The 17,256-nt window shown below is 36.2% G+C and overlaps 1 protein-coding gene across 2 annotated transcripts in view; it reads left to right on the top strand.

The window, feature by feature from the left end:
• Window positions 1-331: 331 nt before the first annotated feature.
• Window positions 332-17,256, top strand: part of ark2ca (arkadia (RNF111) C-terminal like ring finger ubiquitin ligase 2Ca) — a 36,638-nt gene continuing 19,713 nt past the window's right edge. For both annotated transcript variants that reach the window (XM_005160989.6, XM_017352857.4), the window contains exon 1: window positions 332-463. In XM_005160989.6, the coding sequence (XP_005161046.1) occupies window positions 403-463 (61 nt within the window). In that variant the 5' untranslated portion in view covers window positions 332-402. The remainder of the gene's footprint in view (window positions 464-17,256) is intronic.

Raw genomic sequence — 17,256 nt, 5'->3', positions numbered from 1 at the left:
ATTAACACTATGTATGTTTAACCTGTAATACTGATGTAACAGAAAACGGATCGATTACATAACCTTAATAATCTTTGAGCTTTTTATTATTAATATACAATTTTCAGATTATTATTTACCCGCTGACGTCATAGTTCATAATCTTGACGCGCTTTTTTCAGTAGCTGCGCGTTTCCGCCGCGTCCAGCACGTCAAACCCCCTACAGCTAATTCACAAAAGACTCGCCGCCGTGCCGAGCGCTCTAATTGGCTGCGGCCGGAGCCACAGGAAGCGGCGGCGTGCGCCCTCATTGGCTGCCGTTCTCTTTGTGTGCGAGCAGCTGCCGTCTGGGCTGCATTTTGAATGGTCTCGTATTGGAAGGCGAAGGTGTCCATGGGCAGCACAGCAACAAAGGAGCCAGGATGGTGTTAGTGCACGTCGGATATCTGGTTCTTCCCGTCTTCGGTTCCGTCAGAAGTAGAGGTAATTGTGCCTTATTTACTGCGGTAAACAAACGCGTCTGATCTGGTGCGCGCGTGAGGCACGCGCAGATGTGATCAAAGGCCTGCCTTAACGTCGCGTATTTTCCAACACAAACACGGAGCGATTGTGTCCACTAATTATAATGGAAAATATATATGCTTATTATATGTCTCATGTTGGACGTGTGTTGTGAATTGAGTCGCTGGATAAATTGACAATTTAAACAGCGCGTAGCGCGCTCGTTCGCGTCACCCTTTGTGTTGTCAGATGCCATATGTAACGTTATTTAACGTTAGTATAATATCTACTACGCGTTTGTGCGTGTTCATGTATTTGTCTTGTGTTTACCACCCATTCGGGCCGCGTCACAGTAAATAACGTAACGTCGATTAATCGAATGCAACCGTCATGTTATATGTGCTTTGCGTTTACCATGTTGCAGTGTAAATAACGCGTTACAATCCGCTAAATTCCCTCACATCCGTTCCGCCGTGTGCGGTTTTGTTTATGAATAATTAAACATGGCTTCAGCAGTCAGTGTGCTGATGGGCAGCTGCAGTGGCACAAAATATCCTCAGCTGAACCTGCTCCTAATCTTCACTGGATAAAATTGGCCATTTAGTGTCTAATCATCGAGAAAGGGAGAGAAAAAAACACTTGAATATTAAATCCAACCGCGTTTGGATGGAAATAAATAGGTGCATCCGTTTACACTGTCAATAATAACAGCAGGAATTCACCATTTTATCCATCCTGCGCCAACCGGGGAAGATGCATTCATATTTAATATGCAATCGCATTCAATTCGTATGATGTTATGCGTATTAGAGCCAATCAAACACATGCGTTTGTGTATATATTTTTAACACATTATGCAAATACTTTAAAGGTGCATAGCCATGCTGAACCAGCATCTGTATGTAACACAGTAGTAATGCATTTGCTGTCACACCATTGCAAAAATAAATGTGCAATTATAATAATAGTAGCAGTAATTTGAGGTGCATTGTGTAGCCATGCCCTAGCACCGATGGTTTCATTGATTGTGCTTGTATTTGTTTCTATTTTTTTCCTTGTTCCATAGTCTGGGGGCTGATTCTACATACCGCATTTTTTCAGAGCTCTGTTCCCCTCCATTGTGTATCTAACGATCACCCGCCGCTGCTGTGCTATAGCCTCTGCCTGCCCTGCATCTAGCTGTGTTGTGACTCCCTCTTCTCATTCCCTCTCTTTCCATCTGAAGACGACATTACAAACAAACTCTCACTCATCCAGTATATTTATATATATATCCTCCTGTGTAACCGACTGCAGAAATAACACTCTCTTCTCTAGAAGAATCCTCTTGTCTTCTTTGTTTTATTTCTTTATTTTGTTTTTTAAATGGTCATTGTTGCTTTGACGAAAATAACAACTCATTGTAGCATTTAGCTTTTTTTACGACTGTCATTGTGATTTGTCCCATTCTTTAGTGTGGATAGACCAACATTTTTTGCTGTAAATTTCTGTCAAGTGGATGCATTGGCCTCTCACTCGATCATAGCCGGGCTTGATCGACCCCTAAACACTGTCTCTGTCTTGTCTTTCTTTTTGGGAGGGTGCGCTGTGCCGGTCACATTTGGATTGGGATGCTTCTACTAACGTTCGCTTTTTTATTGTCTAATTATTTATGTACAGTTTGGATCGATAATATCTCACTCGTTGACCCTTTGCTCTCTGGGGTTTGCCCCCCTGAAGTGACCCATTAATGATTAACCAAATTAAATCTATTCCTTGCAGCTTAAAGGAATAGTTTGCATAAAATTAAAAATCTAATTTTTAATCTGCATGATGTCATTATGAACCAAAGAAATATGGTACCTGAATCTTTGTTTTAGTGTTTACTGTAAAGCGCACTACTTTTTATGTTGAATCAATTAACTTCCGATTCAACTTAATTCACGATTAACCTATTTCCATGCAACTACAAATGTTATTATGTAGTTTTAACTAAAATCATCCCATTTTTTTGCTAAATGTATAACGCAAAATGATTTTAAAAGCTGTAGAAAATGTTAACACTAGTAATTCTGGTTTAAATGAATCATGCGCTATATTTCAAGTGTTCTGACGTCATTTGAGTCAAATTTAAGTTGTTAATTTATAGATAAAGAAATAAAATTTCATGCACAAACAGTGGTTTTAATGGCCAAAATTACCTGCGGCGTTCTTGTATGGTGTTGTAATTGAAATTACGCAGCATTTTTAACATCTAGGGTACACTTACATGACGTCAAAGTATTAGAAAAAGCAAAGATATGACATGCCAAAAACAATGCGTGTGAACAACTAAAAGTGCTGTTGATTGCCTGCCAGGCCTGTAGGTGGCGATAACCCTGTGTAAAGAAACCTTACACGCCTGTGCTCACGCAGTCCTGTATGAAACTGCTGTTTCAGTTGTCTCGCCTTTTAAAACGAACACTTGAAACGTGCATGACGTCACACATTTTTAAACGTTTAAAATTTTAAAACATTTGAGTGCTGTTGAGCGTGTTCTTAAACACAGCTGATTTGCCATCGAGTTCACATGCTCAACAGAAATGACCGTGATTGGCTGTGTAGGTCATCAATTCACCAACTGTATACCGAGTGTAACCACAGATACGGGAACACTCGAGTGTTTTAAAGCCGCAGTTCATCAGTGGATCACTTGCATGTCAGCTTATAGACGAACCAGCTAATCAGCGTGACTTTAAAACGCTCAGTAAATAGCGGTGAGTTCATCTTCGCAGCCAATCACAGTCATTTCTGTTGAGCACGTGAACACGATGGCAAATCAGCACTGTTTAAGAACGCACTCAACAGTGCTAAAATGTTAGTGTTAAATGGACGCTTTTAAAACTTCGCTGTCGATTGGTCCAAAATTCCAGTATCGTAACAACCTTACTTGCATGACGTCAATTTATGAAAAAGCTAATTGTTGCAAAGATATGACTTCCCAAAAACAATGCACACTCGCACAGATGTGTGAAAGGCTAACAGTGCTGTTGATTGCCCGCCAGGCCTGTAGGTGGTGATATCACTGTGTAAAGAATCCCTACAAGCCTGTGCTCGCGCAGTCCTGTACAAAACTGTCGTTTCGGTTGTCTCGCCTCTTTAAAATGAACACTTGAAATGTGCATGGTCACAAATTTTAAAATAATTCATTTCCTTTAACTCTTGAGCACGTTCTTAAACGCAGCTGATTTGCCATTGTGTTCATGTGCTCAACAGAAATGACTGTGATTGGCTGTGAAGTTCATCAGTTCACTGAACTCACCGCTTGAGCGTTTTAAAGCCACACATCATCAGTGGATCACTTGTATGTCAGCTTATAGACAAACCAGTTGATCAACGTGACCTTTAAAACACGTGTCGCTGTATCTGTGGTTACACTCCGTAAACAGCGGTGAGTTCGGTGAAGACCTTCACGGCCAATCACAGTCATTTCTGTTGAGCACTTGAACACAATGGCAGATCAGCGCTGTTTAACAGTGCTCAAATGTTAGCGGGAAATGGACATTTTTACAATTGCAGTGTCGATTGGTCCCGAATGCCAGTATCGTGACAACCCTACCTCCATGACGTCAAAGTATAAAAAAAAGCTAATTTATGCAAAGATATGTCGTGCCAAAAATAATACACGTTCACACAGTTGTGTGAAAGGCTAAGAGTGCTGTCGATTGCCAGCCAGGCCTGTAGGTGGCGACATCACTTTGTAAAGAAACCCTGTACGAAACTGTTGTTTCAGTTGTCTCTCCACTTTTACGCGAACACTTAAAAACTTGCATGGCGTCACAAATTTGACAAAATGTAACCTTTTGTAGTTTAAACAATTCAAAATAAACTTCATAGGGTTGTTACGATACTGGAATTCGATAACAAACGATACTAGAATTTTAAAAACGTCTGTTTCCCATTAACATTTGAGCGCTGTTAAGTGCGTTCTTAACGGCACTGAATTGCTGTTGTGTTTGCTTGCTCAACAGAAATGACTGTGATTGGCCGAGAAGGTCATCAGTTCACTTAACTTCCTGCTGTTTCAGGGACATTGGAAGTTGCAAAGCCGCGATTCATCAAATCGCTCATATGTCAGCTTATAGACAAACCAGCTGATCGACGTGACTTTTGAAATGCTCCGGTGTCCCTGTATCTGTGATTACACTCAGTAAACATCGGTGAGTTCAGTGAACTGATGACCTTCACAGCCAATCAGAGTCCTTTCTGTTTAGCACGTTAGCACAATTGCAAATCAGCGCTGCTCAAAACTAGGCATGTGCTGGTATAAGATTCTGACGGGATGATACCTTGGATAAAAATATCACTGTATTGAGATTACTGCTCTAAAATATGTTCTTTTTAAATGTCAGGGTAAAAAACAAAAACTTCTTTCCCTTTTTTTCCCACAATATATTTTATTTTGTGACACATTTATTATATTTTGGAGCAGTAAACGTGTCAGGCTAAATTAATTATTGACTTCTGCTGTCTTCACTTGTTTCAAAAACAGTTTTTTTATTTTTTACAATTTTAAATAGCATATTTTCTGCTGGAGATTCTACTGTCCTAAAAAATAAAGTCATACACATACCTTAGGAATGACATTGCAGCAAACTTTGACTGTTTTAAACCTTAACTTTTCCAGTTCAAGACCTTTTAAACGGTTATCCTCTCATGACTACTCAAAACATGCTCAAATGTTAGCGGTTTTTGAAAATTTCAATATCGATTAGTGATGGGTCGTTGATGAACGATTCGTTCATTTTGAACGAATCTTTAATGTGACTCGGGAACTACGAGTCCTCTCAGGGAGTGATTCGTTCATCCGCGCGTGCGCACATTTGTGCAGGTGATATCATTCATTTCAAGTCTTTTGAGTCGTTCTTCTTTAAAAGGCAGAAGCTAATCATATGTGTTTAGAGCCGGAAAAAGAATTGAACCGTTCATCTGTCGAGTCCTCTATCGGGTCTGAGTCATTCGTTCATCACGGGCCAATCATATGTGTTTAGAGCCGGAAAAAGAATTGAACCGTTCATCTGTCGAGTCCTCTATCGGGTCTGAGTCATTCGTTCATCACGGGCCAATCATATGTGTTTAGAGCCGGAAGAAGAATTGATCCGTTCATCTCTCGAGTCCTCGAGTTTAAGTCATTCTGTCACATGATGAACGGACGACTCAAGAACCAGAAGACTCGAAAGGTGAACTAATTATCATGGCTCCTATCAACTTGGACTGTGTACATTGGTTAATTATATGTGACTGTCATTGTAACGTAAACGAACCACTGACATTTAAAGACATGAAGAGGTGAGCTGAGCAAAGAGATAACAATACCTTCATAGACAAAAGAGCTAGTAAACACTGAATTATTATTTTCTCCTTCTTAAAGTATTCTAATTGAGACTTATTTGTCGTGTGATCAACCTTTTGGGCTAGTGGTAGATGTGTTTGGAAGCAATTCGTAATATTTTAATAATATTTTGGCAAATTGAACCAAATGAACGAAATGACTCGGAAAAAAATTCGTTCATCTCGATGAACAAGACTCAAAGATCCGAGTCAGTAAAATGATCTGAACCTCCCATCACTAATATCGATTGGTACCGAATTCCAGTATCGTGACAACCCTAGAACTCAACCCATTTACTTTCAAAAATCGTACATTGAATATGCTATTTTCCGTGCCTTGTTTTCAACTCCAAAACACGGCTTGCACTTCACTGGCACGCTGCACCCGACCAGCACTCAAACCGACCCTCATTCATTTGATTTACCCATGCTGCCGAGCTGACCGCAGCATTAGCCTAGCGCTACCGAGCGGCGCTGCTGGCGCTGTGCGAGCGCGAATGTCATCCACTTTACAGGGATCACTAGAACTGCACTGTAGAAGTCCTCCTAGTATCGAAATGTCTCTATTTCTTTGGTTGTGGTTCTCTGCCTTCTGTTCCTGTACTAGGCTGTAATGCATGACCATGTTTGTTATTTTCCTCTTGATTTTGATTGTTTCTTTGTTTTGGAACATTGAACAGCAAACTCCAATGTATCTTTGTGTAGACATGTCCTGCTGTACTGACGTGTTGTAGCATACACATCTACCCATTGGATGCTGCTTATGTTATGTTGTTAACTTTTATGGAGCATGGTTGGGCCTTGCCTTCGCTCTTTATTTGCATGGATTACAATTATTATTACTATTATTATGATCACACGATTCCACTCATACTAATATTTTTCCAATAAAGACTGTAGATTTTTCCCCTAACCCTCAGTGTGCTCTCTGCTGATTTCCATGTGTCGTTCCCTCAAGCCCCTCCCACTCCACTCTGCGGCCTCTTTGGCCCCTCCCTTGAGTCATCTCAGCTCCTCCCACTTGCCAGAGTGAATCATGGGAATGTGCACTCACGAATACGGAGGCGATGTAGTCACTTCGAGTCACGCGCATCCCATCTGCATTTCACTATCTCTGACCTCCTGCATTAGCGGATCTCCCCCTCGTAACCTTCGTTTCTTCTGGAGTCATATGGGTTTAGGGTGAAAGTTAGTCATGAAAGTCAGCTTGATGTCGAATTTAATGTCCTGCACTCCGCAAAATGCTGAGTTGTTTTATCTCAATGTTAGGTCTAATACATCGGGGGAAATAAGTATTGAACGTGTCCTATTGTTTTCCTTGGAATAATATTTCTAAAGGAGCTGTTGACATGGAATTAAACCATATTTTGGTAAAAACCCAAACAATACAAGCATAAAACAAAACCAACAAATCTGAAAGATGTTTAGGGATGTTAAAGGTGTAATGACAATGTAATGACACAAGGAGAAAGAGCTGAACTACTGCAATGTATTTAACACTTTATATAAAAGGCTTGTTAGGTGACGGCAGCTTAAAGACGCCTCTCATATGGAGAATAAAGTCACATGCATCACTCGGGTCTGAGTTTTTCACAGACTTCAATAGAGTGTAAAAATCTTGATGGTTCTCTGGGTCTCGTCTATCAAATCTGAGCTTTATCTTGTATTTTCTATTGGATTCAAGTCAGGTGATTGGCTGGGCCATTCTACAACCTGATTTTCTTTCTCTGAAAGCATATGAGAGTTTCCTGTTTTTGGATCGTTGTCTTGTTAAAATGTCCACCATGGTTTTATCTTCATCATACTGTAATGTAGATGTTGGACTGAAGCAGCTAACCAGTTAAACTCCGTGGACCCGGTACCGGGTCTGTGACGACATCGACTTTCGCTTTCAGATTTAAAGGGCTAGCATTGCAACAGACCCCCTTAAGTGGTTTCGTTTGAAAGTGTAGAATCTATATTTTATGCACATATCCATGACTTTGGTTTGTATTCTACTGTACAAAAGGTATTTACACTTAAAGGGCCATGAAACCCCCTTGTTTCAGCAGGGTGTTTTCACACCTCTACTTTGGAAAAAGTCAGAAAAGTGGGCGTGTCCAGCTCTGTTTAGGGGGGAGTGTCGGAGGAACTAAAGTGGGATGGTGTGGGAGTGTCTATTTGTGCACGCGCGAGTTTCAGAGTCAAAATACACACCCACACAGACAGGAGAAAAAGTGATGGTGTTTAACCTACATGGACATCTGTAGTCGAATTATTTGCCAAATTATTAAATGTTGGACTTTATCTGCAGTTTGGCTCTTTCATTCAGGGAATTCATTCATGCCTCTCGCGACAAACGAGATATTTGATTCGAGGAACTGCTGCAAGCGTGTATTTTTCATGCAATGTTTGATACCGCACGGCGAATGAGAGAAAAAAACCCTCTGCATTTCCCGGAAACTTAGATGCACACGGCAGGTAGTGTCAGAAAGCCGTGTGTGTTATTCTGGTCACAAAATGCGGTGCTAACATTTCTGCACTCAGTGCAATAGTTAACTTAATTCGATACGAACAAACTGAATAAACAAAGAGCACTGGTCGCTCACTTACCAAATCTGTAGAGACAGAACAATCACCAGCAACTAGAGCCGCGTCTTTATGAAGAGAAGACTACAAGCAAATCCAGATTTCAGCGTTTGCAGATGAGAACAGCTCTCAGGTAAACAATAATCCTCCTTAGACACGTAAGTTATTGTCGCGTGTCGCCTGTTAATCCACACGTGATCCAGATAAACTCTCACAGAGAGAAAATGAAAACGAAACTTAACAGCAGCAAACTATAAAAGCAACACATCACGCTTGTTTTGCCAACACAACGTGGCGTCTCTGTGGTGTAAACACGGTGACAATAATGAATATTAATGAAGTTGCACAATAGAGCGCGCTGATTGGTTTGACCCAAGCCTTACTCATGCATTAATGCATCACACTGTAAGACGTAATAAGACTCACTCTGGCACAGACGCCCAGTCTGCACGCTGGAATACACGCTATTATGTCATGACCGTGACGCAGCTTCAAAAATTCGTTTCAAACAGGAAGTACGAATTTGCTTGAAATAACGCAAAAACAACCAATTTACACTTTTTAGTGAAATATATAGGTGTCCTAATAGTGTTTTTAGCAGTGTGGGACACATATACGACTGTCAACAGCTCAAAAAATGTGTTTTGGTGTTTCGTGACCCTTTAAACACAGTATTTTGCAGACCCGAGCTGGGTATTTTACATTGGTTCATTTTCATATTTTTCATGTGACACATGTACAAGTTATAGCTCAAATGAAAGCTCTTGCTGGTGCTCATACAGTTCTTGCATTATTTTTAATGAATTATATTCATATATTAAACAGTTGCCGAATAAATCGCGCTGTTTCCAGAAGTGAAAACAACACATTTATGATCACTAAGCAGCCCCAGATAGCACGGACAGCTGTCATCTCTTACCTTATGCTGTGTGCTTCAGGGCCATTTCTCCTCCGTTTTTGAGGTGATGTGCACAAGTAATCCTTTCAAATGTCTGATGTGGTTCAAACACAGTGAATTATGTTTGATCAAACAAAAGAATAGTGAAAAATGAAAACAATGATCGCTCCCTGTGGCTTGTACAGCACCTCTCATCAGTTGGAATACAATAACTTTTGCATAGATTATAGTAGAGACATTTTTCTTTTTTCCTATGATTACAGACGTGTGCAGGAAACACCAAAATTAATTACAGCACGCTAGACCACACAGAACCTAAAAGGTACACTTTCAAATTTGAGTTTATAAAAAAAAAATAATAATAAGACAAAGCGTCTTTTTTTTTTTAGGTGTTTCTTATAACGCAGACAACATATACAGATATTTTAAACACTTTCAATTGTGTTTTATGAAAATTCAAAAGGTTTTCTTGAAAACGATACCAAATTTTTGCATTTACACCTCTGCATGTGGTTTTGGGAAGCTTTTAAATTTGGGTCGGCAAAATCCAGGCAAAATAACAAAATCCCAATATAACAGCAGAGTTTAACTGGCTAATATTCATTTGCAATGACGGAGGTCTTTCGAGAGATTTCAACTGCTGTCTTGTCTTTCACTGCCTTTCTACACCCCCCTTTCTTCATGTGTTTAATACTTTTCCCCTGTGTCATTTAATTTTATTACCCATAACTTCATTTGTAATGAATTAGTTTTGTTTTCTTTGCATATATGGAGTTCTTTAGTTGTTACCAACATCCAGCAAAATGGATGATCAAGTCAACGGCATCTTTAGAAATATGTTTTCTGAGAAAAATGATGCGTTCATGATGTGTTTCTGCACTGTACGCACAAACCCAGTGTCAGGTTAAATTTTTAAATCAAACTTGGATTACGTTTTTAAACCACGGGTTGGTTTTTGCATATTTTAAACCATAATTGGGTTGAAATAACTCTTCATTTTAGAGTGTATCCTCTTAAATCAGCTCCTGATATAAAAAGCAGATCTTGCAGCCATTTTGTGTTAATTGAGAAATGTACATTTGTATAGTATCGAGTCAAATAAAAGATGTCAAGGACGCGTTAAATTGATCAAAAGGGACTGTAATGGCAATAATATATGATGATGATGATGATGATGATGATAATTATAATAATAATAGGGCTGCAAGGGCTGGAAGGGCATCCACTGTGTAAAACATATGCTGGATAAGTTGGCGGTTCATTCCTCTGTGGTGACCCCAGATTAATAAAAGGACTAAGCCGAAAATAAAATAAATTAATTATAATAATTAGTTTTTCCATTTGATTTCATTGAACTCTCCAATCATGGAAAAAAAACTGATGTTCTACAAATAAATTGAAGCACCAACTCTTCGCTTGTTAAGTGTGACGTCACGCCAAGCGGCTTCTGGGTCCAAGTGCTCTATTTAACTGAATGGGGAGACTCGTGAAATTGTAATAATAAACGTTTACAAAGCGATTTAATACTTTGGAAAATCACAATCGCAATATATATGTCCATGCCTAATATCCGATGGCCAGAAAGTCATTATTTTTTTATAAATTGTTAAAATTCTGGTATTTGTGATGCAGCAAGCCCAGAGATTGTTGTGTACACTATGACTTTATATAAAATTAGCTTTAATGTGTGATATGATTAAAAAGTGATCATAAACGAATGATTTCTCAACTCAAATAATTTTAAAAATAAAATATATTAAAAATATTTTAAAATATATAGCAATGGTAAATTGTGAGTTTTAAAAAAAAGAAATATATATATATATATATATATATATATATATATATATATATATAATTTATTTTTTATTTATTTATTTATTTTTATAATATTGATATTCCTGTTTTTATTGTATTATAAAATAAAAATGTCGAGCAAAGAGACCTCTTTCAAACCCCCAAACTTATTTTTAAGTTGATGGTTGTCCAATGTATAGTTTTTTTTATGTGTATAACAGTGTGGTTTAGATCAGTGTTTCTCAACTGGTGAGTCGGGTCGCGGGATCATTTTCGCAGAGTGTGTGTGGTCAAACACAACAAATGTTTAATTTTTAACTTGTTTTGCTCATATAAGACTTTTGTTTTGAAATGCGCGAGTGACAACTGTAGTGTTTGATATGTGAAATTTCATTTAATTATAGCAACAAATGTCAACACGCAAGTACAAACCGAAAATATAAAGTATGGATTTACATATATTGATGGCTAAAAAGGCTTAAAACCTCAGTGTGTCACATGTTGTGATGTGCTCTCTAAAGAGCACTTTTAGAAACCAAACATTTGTCGTTTTTACTTTGTAATATTTCTATAATTTGAGACATTTTGTTAAATGACAATAATAAAACATTGTTTATTTTGGAGGTCTTGGTGATTTTCTTATGATGTATCTGTAACTACTTATGTATGTTAACAAATAAAAATGTGGCTCCCATGGCCAAACCGGTTGAGAACCCCTGCTTTAGACACCTCAAAACCAATTAAATAGTTTTGCAATAGCTATAGACCATTTTGAGGGATGTAAACAAAAACAATGGTCCCAACATATTTACAGTTTTTTCAAAAGTCAGCACAAAACCCGACAGACTAAGGCTAAATCTGATCCAAACTCATCGATTATCTCAGCAACTTGACCTTCGGGTGCTGAACTTTTTATTGCTAATGATGGAGGTCAGACTGTTTCCAATCAATGCGCTTCACAATCTCTGATATAGCATGGTTTAGTAGTGAGTCTCTGTATACCTGAGTACGAGCGCATCACACTATTATTCACTGATCATATTTACCGTTTTACTTATTCTAAAGGTTCCAAGTATCCAAAAAGAGCCACATAATGATAAATAATACTATGACAGCTGTTTAAACAGTAGGTTATGATTGAATTATCTATTGATACCGTTATTAAATAATTTAGCTAGTAGGTAATGTTCATGGAGCATTGAAATGGACTCTACACAACTTTTTGTATGACCAACCATCAGCACATGAACTCTCTTTATACAAAAGGACTCTATCTGGTCAAATATAGGCTATTAATTATGCAAGATACAGAAAAATTAAGGTACAGAAATTAAGATCCAAGTAAAATCAGACACAGTTAGCAATTTCCTGTAGTATTGACCACAACTTACCGTCAGCAATTTTCTGTAAATGAAACGTGCGGCAAAAATACTGTATTAATATATAGGCCTACAATATCATTTATATTGCTGTTCATATATTTACAGTATTGTATATCTTTACTGTAAAATATTCAGTCTCACCTAGAATATATTTTCATAATAATCCAAATATTGTGTGTAATCCATTTATTTATTTATTTATATATATATATATATATATATATATATATATATATATATATATATATATATATATATATATATATATATATATATATATATATATGTATGTATATATATATATATATATATATATATATATATATGTATGTATATATATATATATATATATATATATATGTATGTATATATATATATATATATGTATGTATATATATATATGTATGTATATATATATATATATATATATATATATATATATATATGTATATATATGTATATATATATATATGTATATATATGTATGTATATATATATATATATATATATATATATATATATATGTATATATATATATATGTGTGTGTATGTGTATATGTATATGTGTATATATATATATATATATATATATATATATATATATATATATATATATATATATATATATATATATATATATATATATATATATATATATAATTTATTATTTTATTTATTTAATTTTTATTTATTTTTTTTAATTTTTTTTTTATTTTTATTTTTTTACTGTAAAAGTCCTAATGGTAAATTACTGTATTTCCTATGATTGGTTAGGTTTCACACGTTTTTTTTTTTTTAATTTATTTTTATTATTTTATTTATTTTTTATTTATTAATTAATTTATTTATTATTATTTATTATTTTATTTTATTATTTATTTTCTTTAATTGTATTTCGATTCACAGCACGTACAAATGACTTTATATAAACGGTAAATATGAGAATATTTCCCTTTAAAAATACACTAACATTAGGGCTGCACAATATATCGTTTTGACATCTAAATCGCAATATGCACATCCACAATAGTCGCATTGCAGAATCTGCAGTGTCGGTTCGGTTGTAGTCTATTCATCCACTAGGAAATTTAAACAGGATTATAGTTGACCAGGAACCACATTGGGAAGTTTACCCTTAATAGACTGAAAGTTTTTCATTTGCTTGTTAGTTTTTAAAGCCCATGATCGTGAGATTTGAAGTGTGTTTGAGAAATGATGGCATTGTAACAACGATTATTTGTTTATTTTTATAAAATGAAGACGATTTGATTTGACGATTTCGTTTGATTTAATTTCTGTAGCTGAATGCAGTTACTCGTTCCAGAGACTCCTTAAATGCGATCTGTTTGATTTATGCAGATTATCTGTCCTACGAAATCATCCACATCAATATAAAATTATGAATTCTTTCTAATTTCAGCTATTCAAATCATTGGTTGAGTTTCTTTTCATATTGCTATATAAATCGCATAAAAACAAAACCTCTCACTCGCTGTCAGGTTTTTTTCCAATATCGTGCAGCCAAGCCATGTCAAGAATACATTTCACATTACAGTTAAATGCCGTGTCATTTACCAAAATCGTTAACAGTTGTAGGATTTAAAGAGGTCAAAAGTCAGCACAAAACCCGACAGACTAAGGTTAAATCTGACCCAAACTCATCGATAAATCTCAGCAACTTGACCTTCGGGTGCTGACCTTTTATTGCTAATGATGGAGGTCAGACTGTTTCCAATCAATGCGCTTCACAATCTCTGATGTAACATGGTTTATAAGTGAGTCTCTGTATACCGGAGGACGAGCGCATCACACTATTATTCACTGATCAATATTTTTGCCTGGGTTTCAGAGAGAAGCAGAGGAGCGAGATCATTATAATTCAGCCGGCGTGAACTGCACGCTCCGTACGTTTCTGCTGATCTAAGAGCTTTTTTTTTTTTTTTTTTGCTTGAATCTCTGGAGCCTCGGGGAATATTTCCCCGCTGAGAAAATCATCCGTTTCTCCTCTGTTCTGTTCTCCAAAGGCGCCGTGAAATGAGACAATAACGATTCTCTATCAACACTTGCTGCACTTTTGCGCTGAGAAAATTCCATCTTCTGTTTCTTCCATTTCCCTCCCGGGCCAGAGATATGTGGACGTTCACCTTACGCCACACGATTTCATCCTTGTGTTCGTGTCTGTCAAATAAATATACTAAAATGTGAAACAGAAGCTTTAAAGAAACACAAAAGGTGATATTTATAAAAATGACTTCTCATACTATGCAAGTAAAAGGGGTCTAAAGTTTAAACATGTCTTAAAATATCTCTCTGTGTATGTATAGAGGTTCATGTGGTTTAATGGGCGTAATAAAGGGATAGTTCACCCACAAATGAACATTTACTTACTGTTTACTCACCCTTAAGTGGTTCCCAACCATTACCATCTTCTGTTGAACACCAAAGTAGATATTTTGAAGAATTCTGAAAAACAGTAACCATTGACTTCCATTGTGTACGTTTTTCCTACTACGGAAGTCACCTAGTTGTACTCTTAAAGGAATAGTTCACCCAAAAATGAACATTTACTCACCCTTAAGTGGTTTCAAACCATTGAGCGTCTTCTATTAAACACCAACGTAGATATTTTGAAGAATGCTGAAAAATTGTAACCATTGACTTCCATTGTGTACATTTTTCCTACTATGGAAGTCACCTAGTTGATCTAGTTGTACTCTTAAAGGGATAGTTCACACAAAAATGAACATTTACTCACCCTTAAGCGGCTCCGAACCATTAAGCGTCTTTTATTGAACACCTAAGAAGATATTTTGAAGAATGCTGAAAAATTGTAGCCATTGACTTCCATTGTGTACGTTTTTCCTATTACTGAAGTCACCTAGTCAACCTAGTTGTACTCTTAAAGGGATAGTTCACCCAAAAATTAAAATGTGCTCACTATTTACTCCCCCTCTAGTGTTTCCAAACAATTTTGAATGTATTTCATCTGTTAAACACCAAAGAAGATCTTTTGAAGAATGCTGAAGAACTGTGATTCTTGACATCTGTAGTAGGAAAAATAAATGCAATGGAAGTCAAAGGTTACTGGTGTTCAGCATTCTTCAAAACATCTTCTTATGTGTGTGTACAGGTTTATGTGGTTTAAGAGGACAAAAAAAATCAGTTTCCTATTGAAAATACAATTAAAATGACATTTTATTACATATTTTTACAGCAAAATGAATAAAAATAAAAGGACATTTCTATGCGCATATGGATATACTTGAATCGGACACCATTGAAGGTTATGCAACTTACATTTGTATGGTAACCTTGTGCACGTAAATTCAAACAACATTCATGAGTGTTGAGGGCGAAAAGAAAAAAATTCTATAAATGATCCTTTCTTAATACTTAGACTTGCTCGACATGTGATGCTTACATATCCCCAATGGCTCTTCAGCCAGAAATGGCTCTTTGCTGAAAAAAGGTTCCTGACCACATCTTGTGGCAACGGGGAGTCCTCTCAAACCCATATGTGTTAATGTGAAAAAGTTTTTAACTGGTTCAAAATAGTCTTAGGTTTATAACAACCAATTTTTGGTTGTCCTAAAAAGGTTCATTTGCTGTAAAATTACTTCACCCTTTAGGCCATCAAAGATTAGTTTTTCCCTTCCTCCAGTATAATTTTTCTGCAGCAAATTTATTTATTTATTTTTTAGCTGAAACTATGGTTCACAGGTATTTAATTTTATTATTATTTTTTTTTAGGGGTTTTCACTTTTATTGGGATAGGACAGTGGAGATTATACAGACAGGAGAGTATGGGGAGCAGAGATAGGGGAAGGATTGGCAAAGGACCTCAAGACGAGAATCAAACTCGGGTCGCCGTGGTGCTATGTGTCGACGCACTAACCACTAGGCTATTGGCGCCAATGGTATTTTTAAAACATAAAAATTATATAAAGAAAAAATTGGCAAGCATAATAAAAGCACTTTGAGTTATATATTTGAGTTCGATATATATATATATATATATAGTTGAAGTCAGGATTATTGGCCTTTGAATTTTATTTTATTTTTTCAATTTCCCAAATTATGTTTAACAGAGCTAAGAAATTTTCACAGTATGTCTGATAATATTTTTTCTTCTGGAGAAAGTCTTATTTGTTTTATTTCTGATAGAATAAAAGCAGTTTTTGATTTTTAAAAAAATCTTTTTAAGGTCAGTATTATTAGCCCCTTTAAGCAATAATTGTTTTCGATAGTCTACAGAACAAACCATCATTATACAATAACTTGCCTAATTACCCTAACCTGTCTAGTTAACCTAGTTAAGCCTTTAAATGTCACTTTAAGCTGTATAGAAGTGTCTTGAAAAATATCTAGTCAAATATTATTTACTGTCATCATGCCAAAGATAAAATAAATCAGTTATTATAAATGAGTTATTAAAACTATTATGTTTAGAAATGTGTAGAAAAAAACTCTCTCCATTAAACAGAAATTGGGGGGAAAATAAACAGGGGGCTAATAATTCAGGGAGGTTAATAATTCTGACATCAAATGTGTATGTATGCATGGATGTATGTAAAACATTGATATCTGTGGCTCCAGACTTGACAATAATATTACTTAAAATTTCAATGTGTCATCAAGAGTCATGGGTATTGATTTAGTTTTGTCTGTATGTTTTAAACTCTTAAAATGCTGGTATAGCTGCTTGCATGCTTGCATTAGGTAAATCACCAAGCACCACGGTTTCAATAAAATAAAAATTATCTTTAATGTTCCGCTGAGGA

This window comes from Danio rerio, chromosome 21 (genome assembly GCF_049306965.1).
Source record: "Danio rerio strain Tuebingen ecotype United States chromosome 21, GRCz12tu, whole genome shotgun sequence".
NCBI classification, from domain to species: domain Eukaryota; kingdom Metazoa; phylum Chordata; class Actinopteri; order Cypriniformes; family Danionidae; genus Danio; species Danio rerio.
Note: the sequence above shows the minus strand (reverse complement) of the source record. Positions and strands in the feature narration are given on the sequence as shown.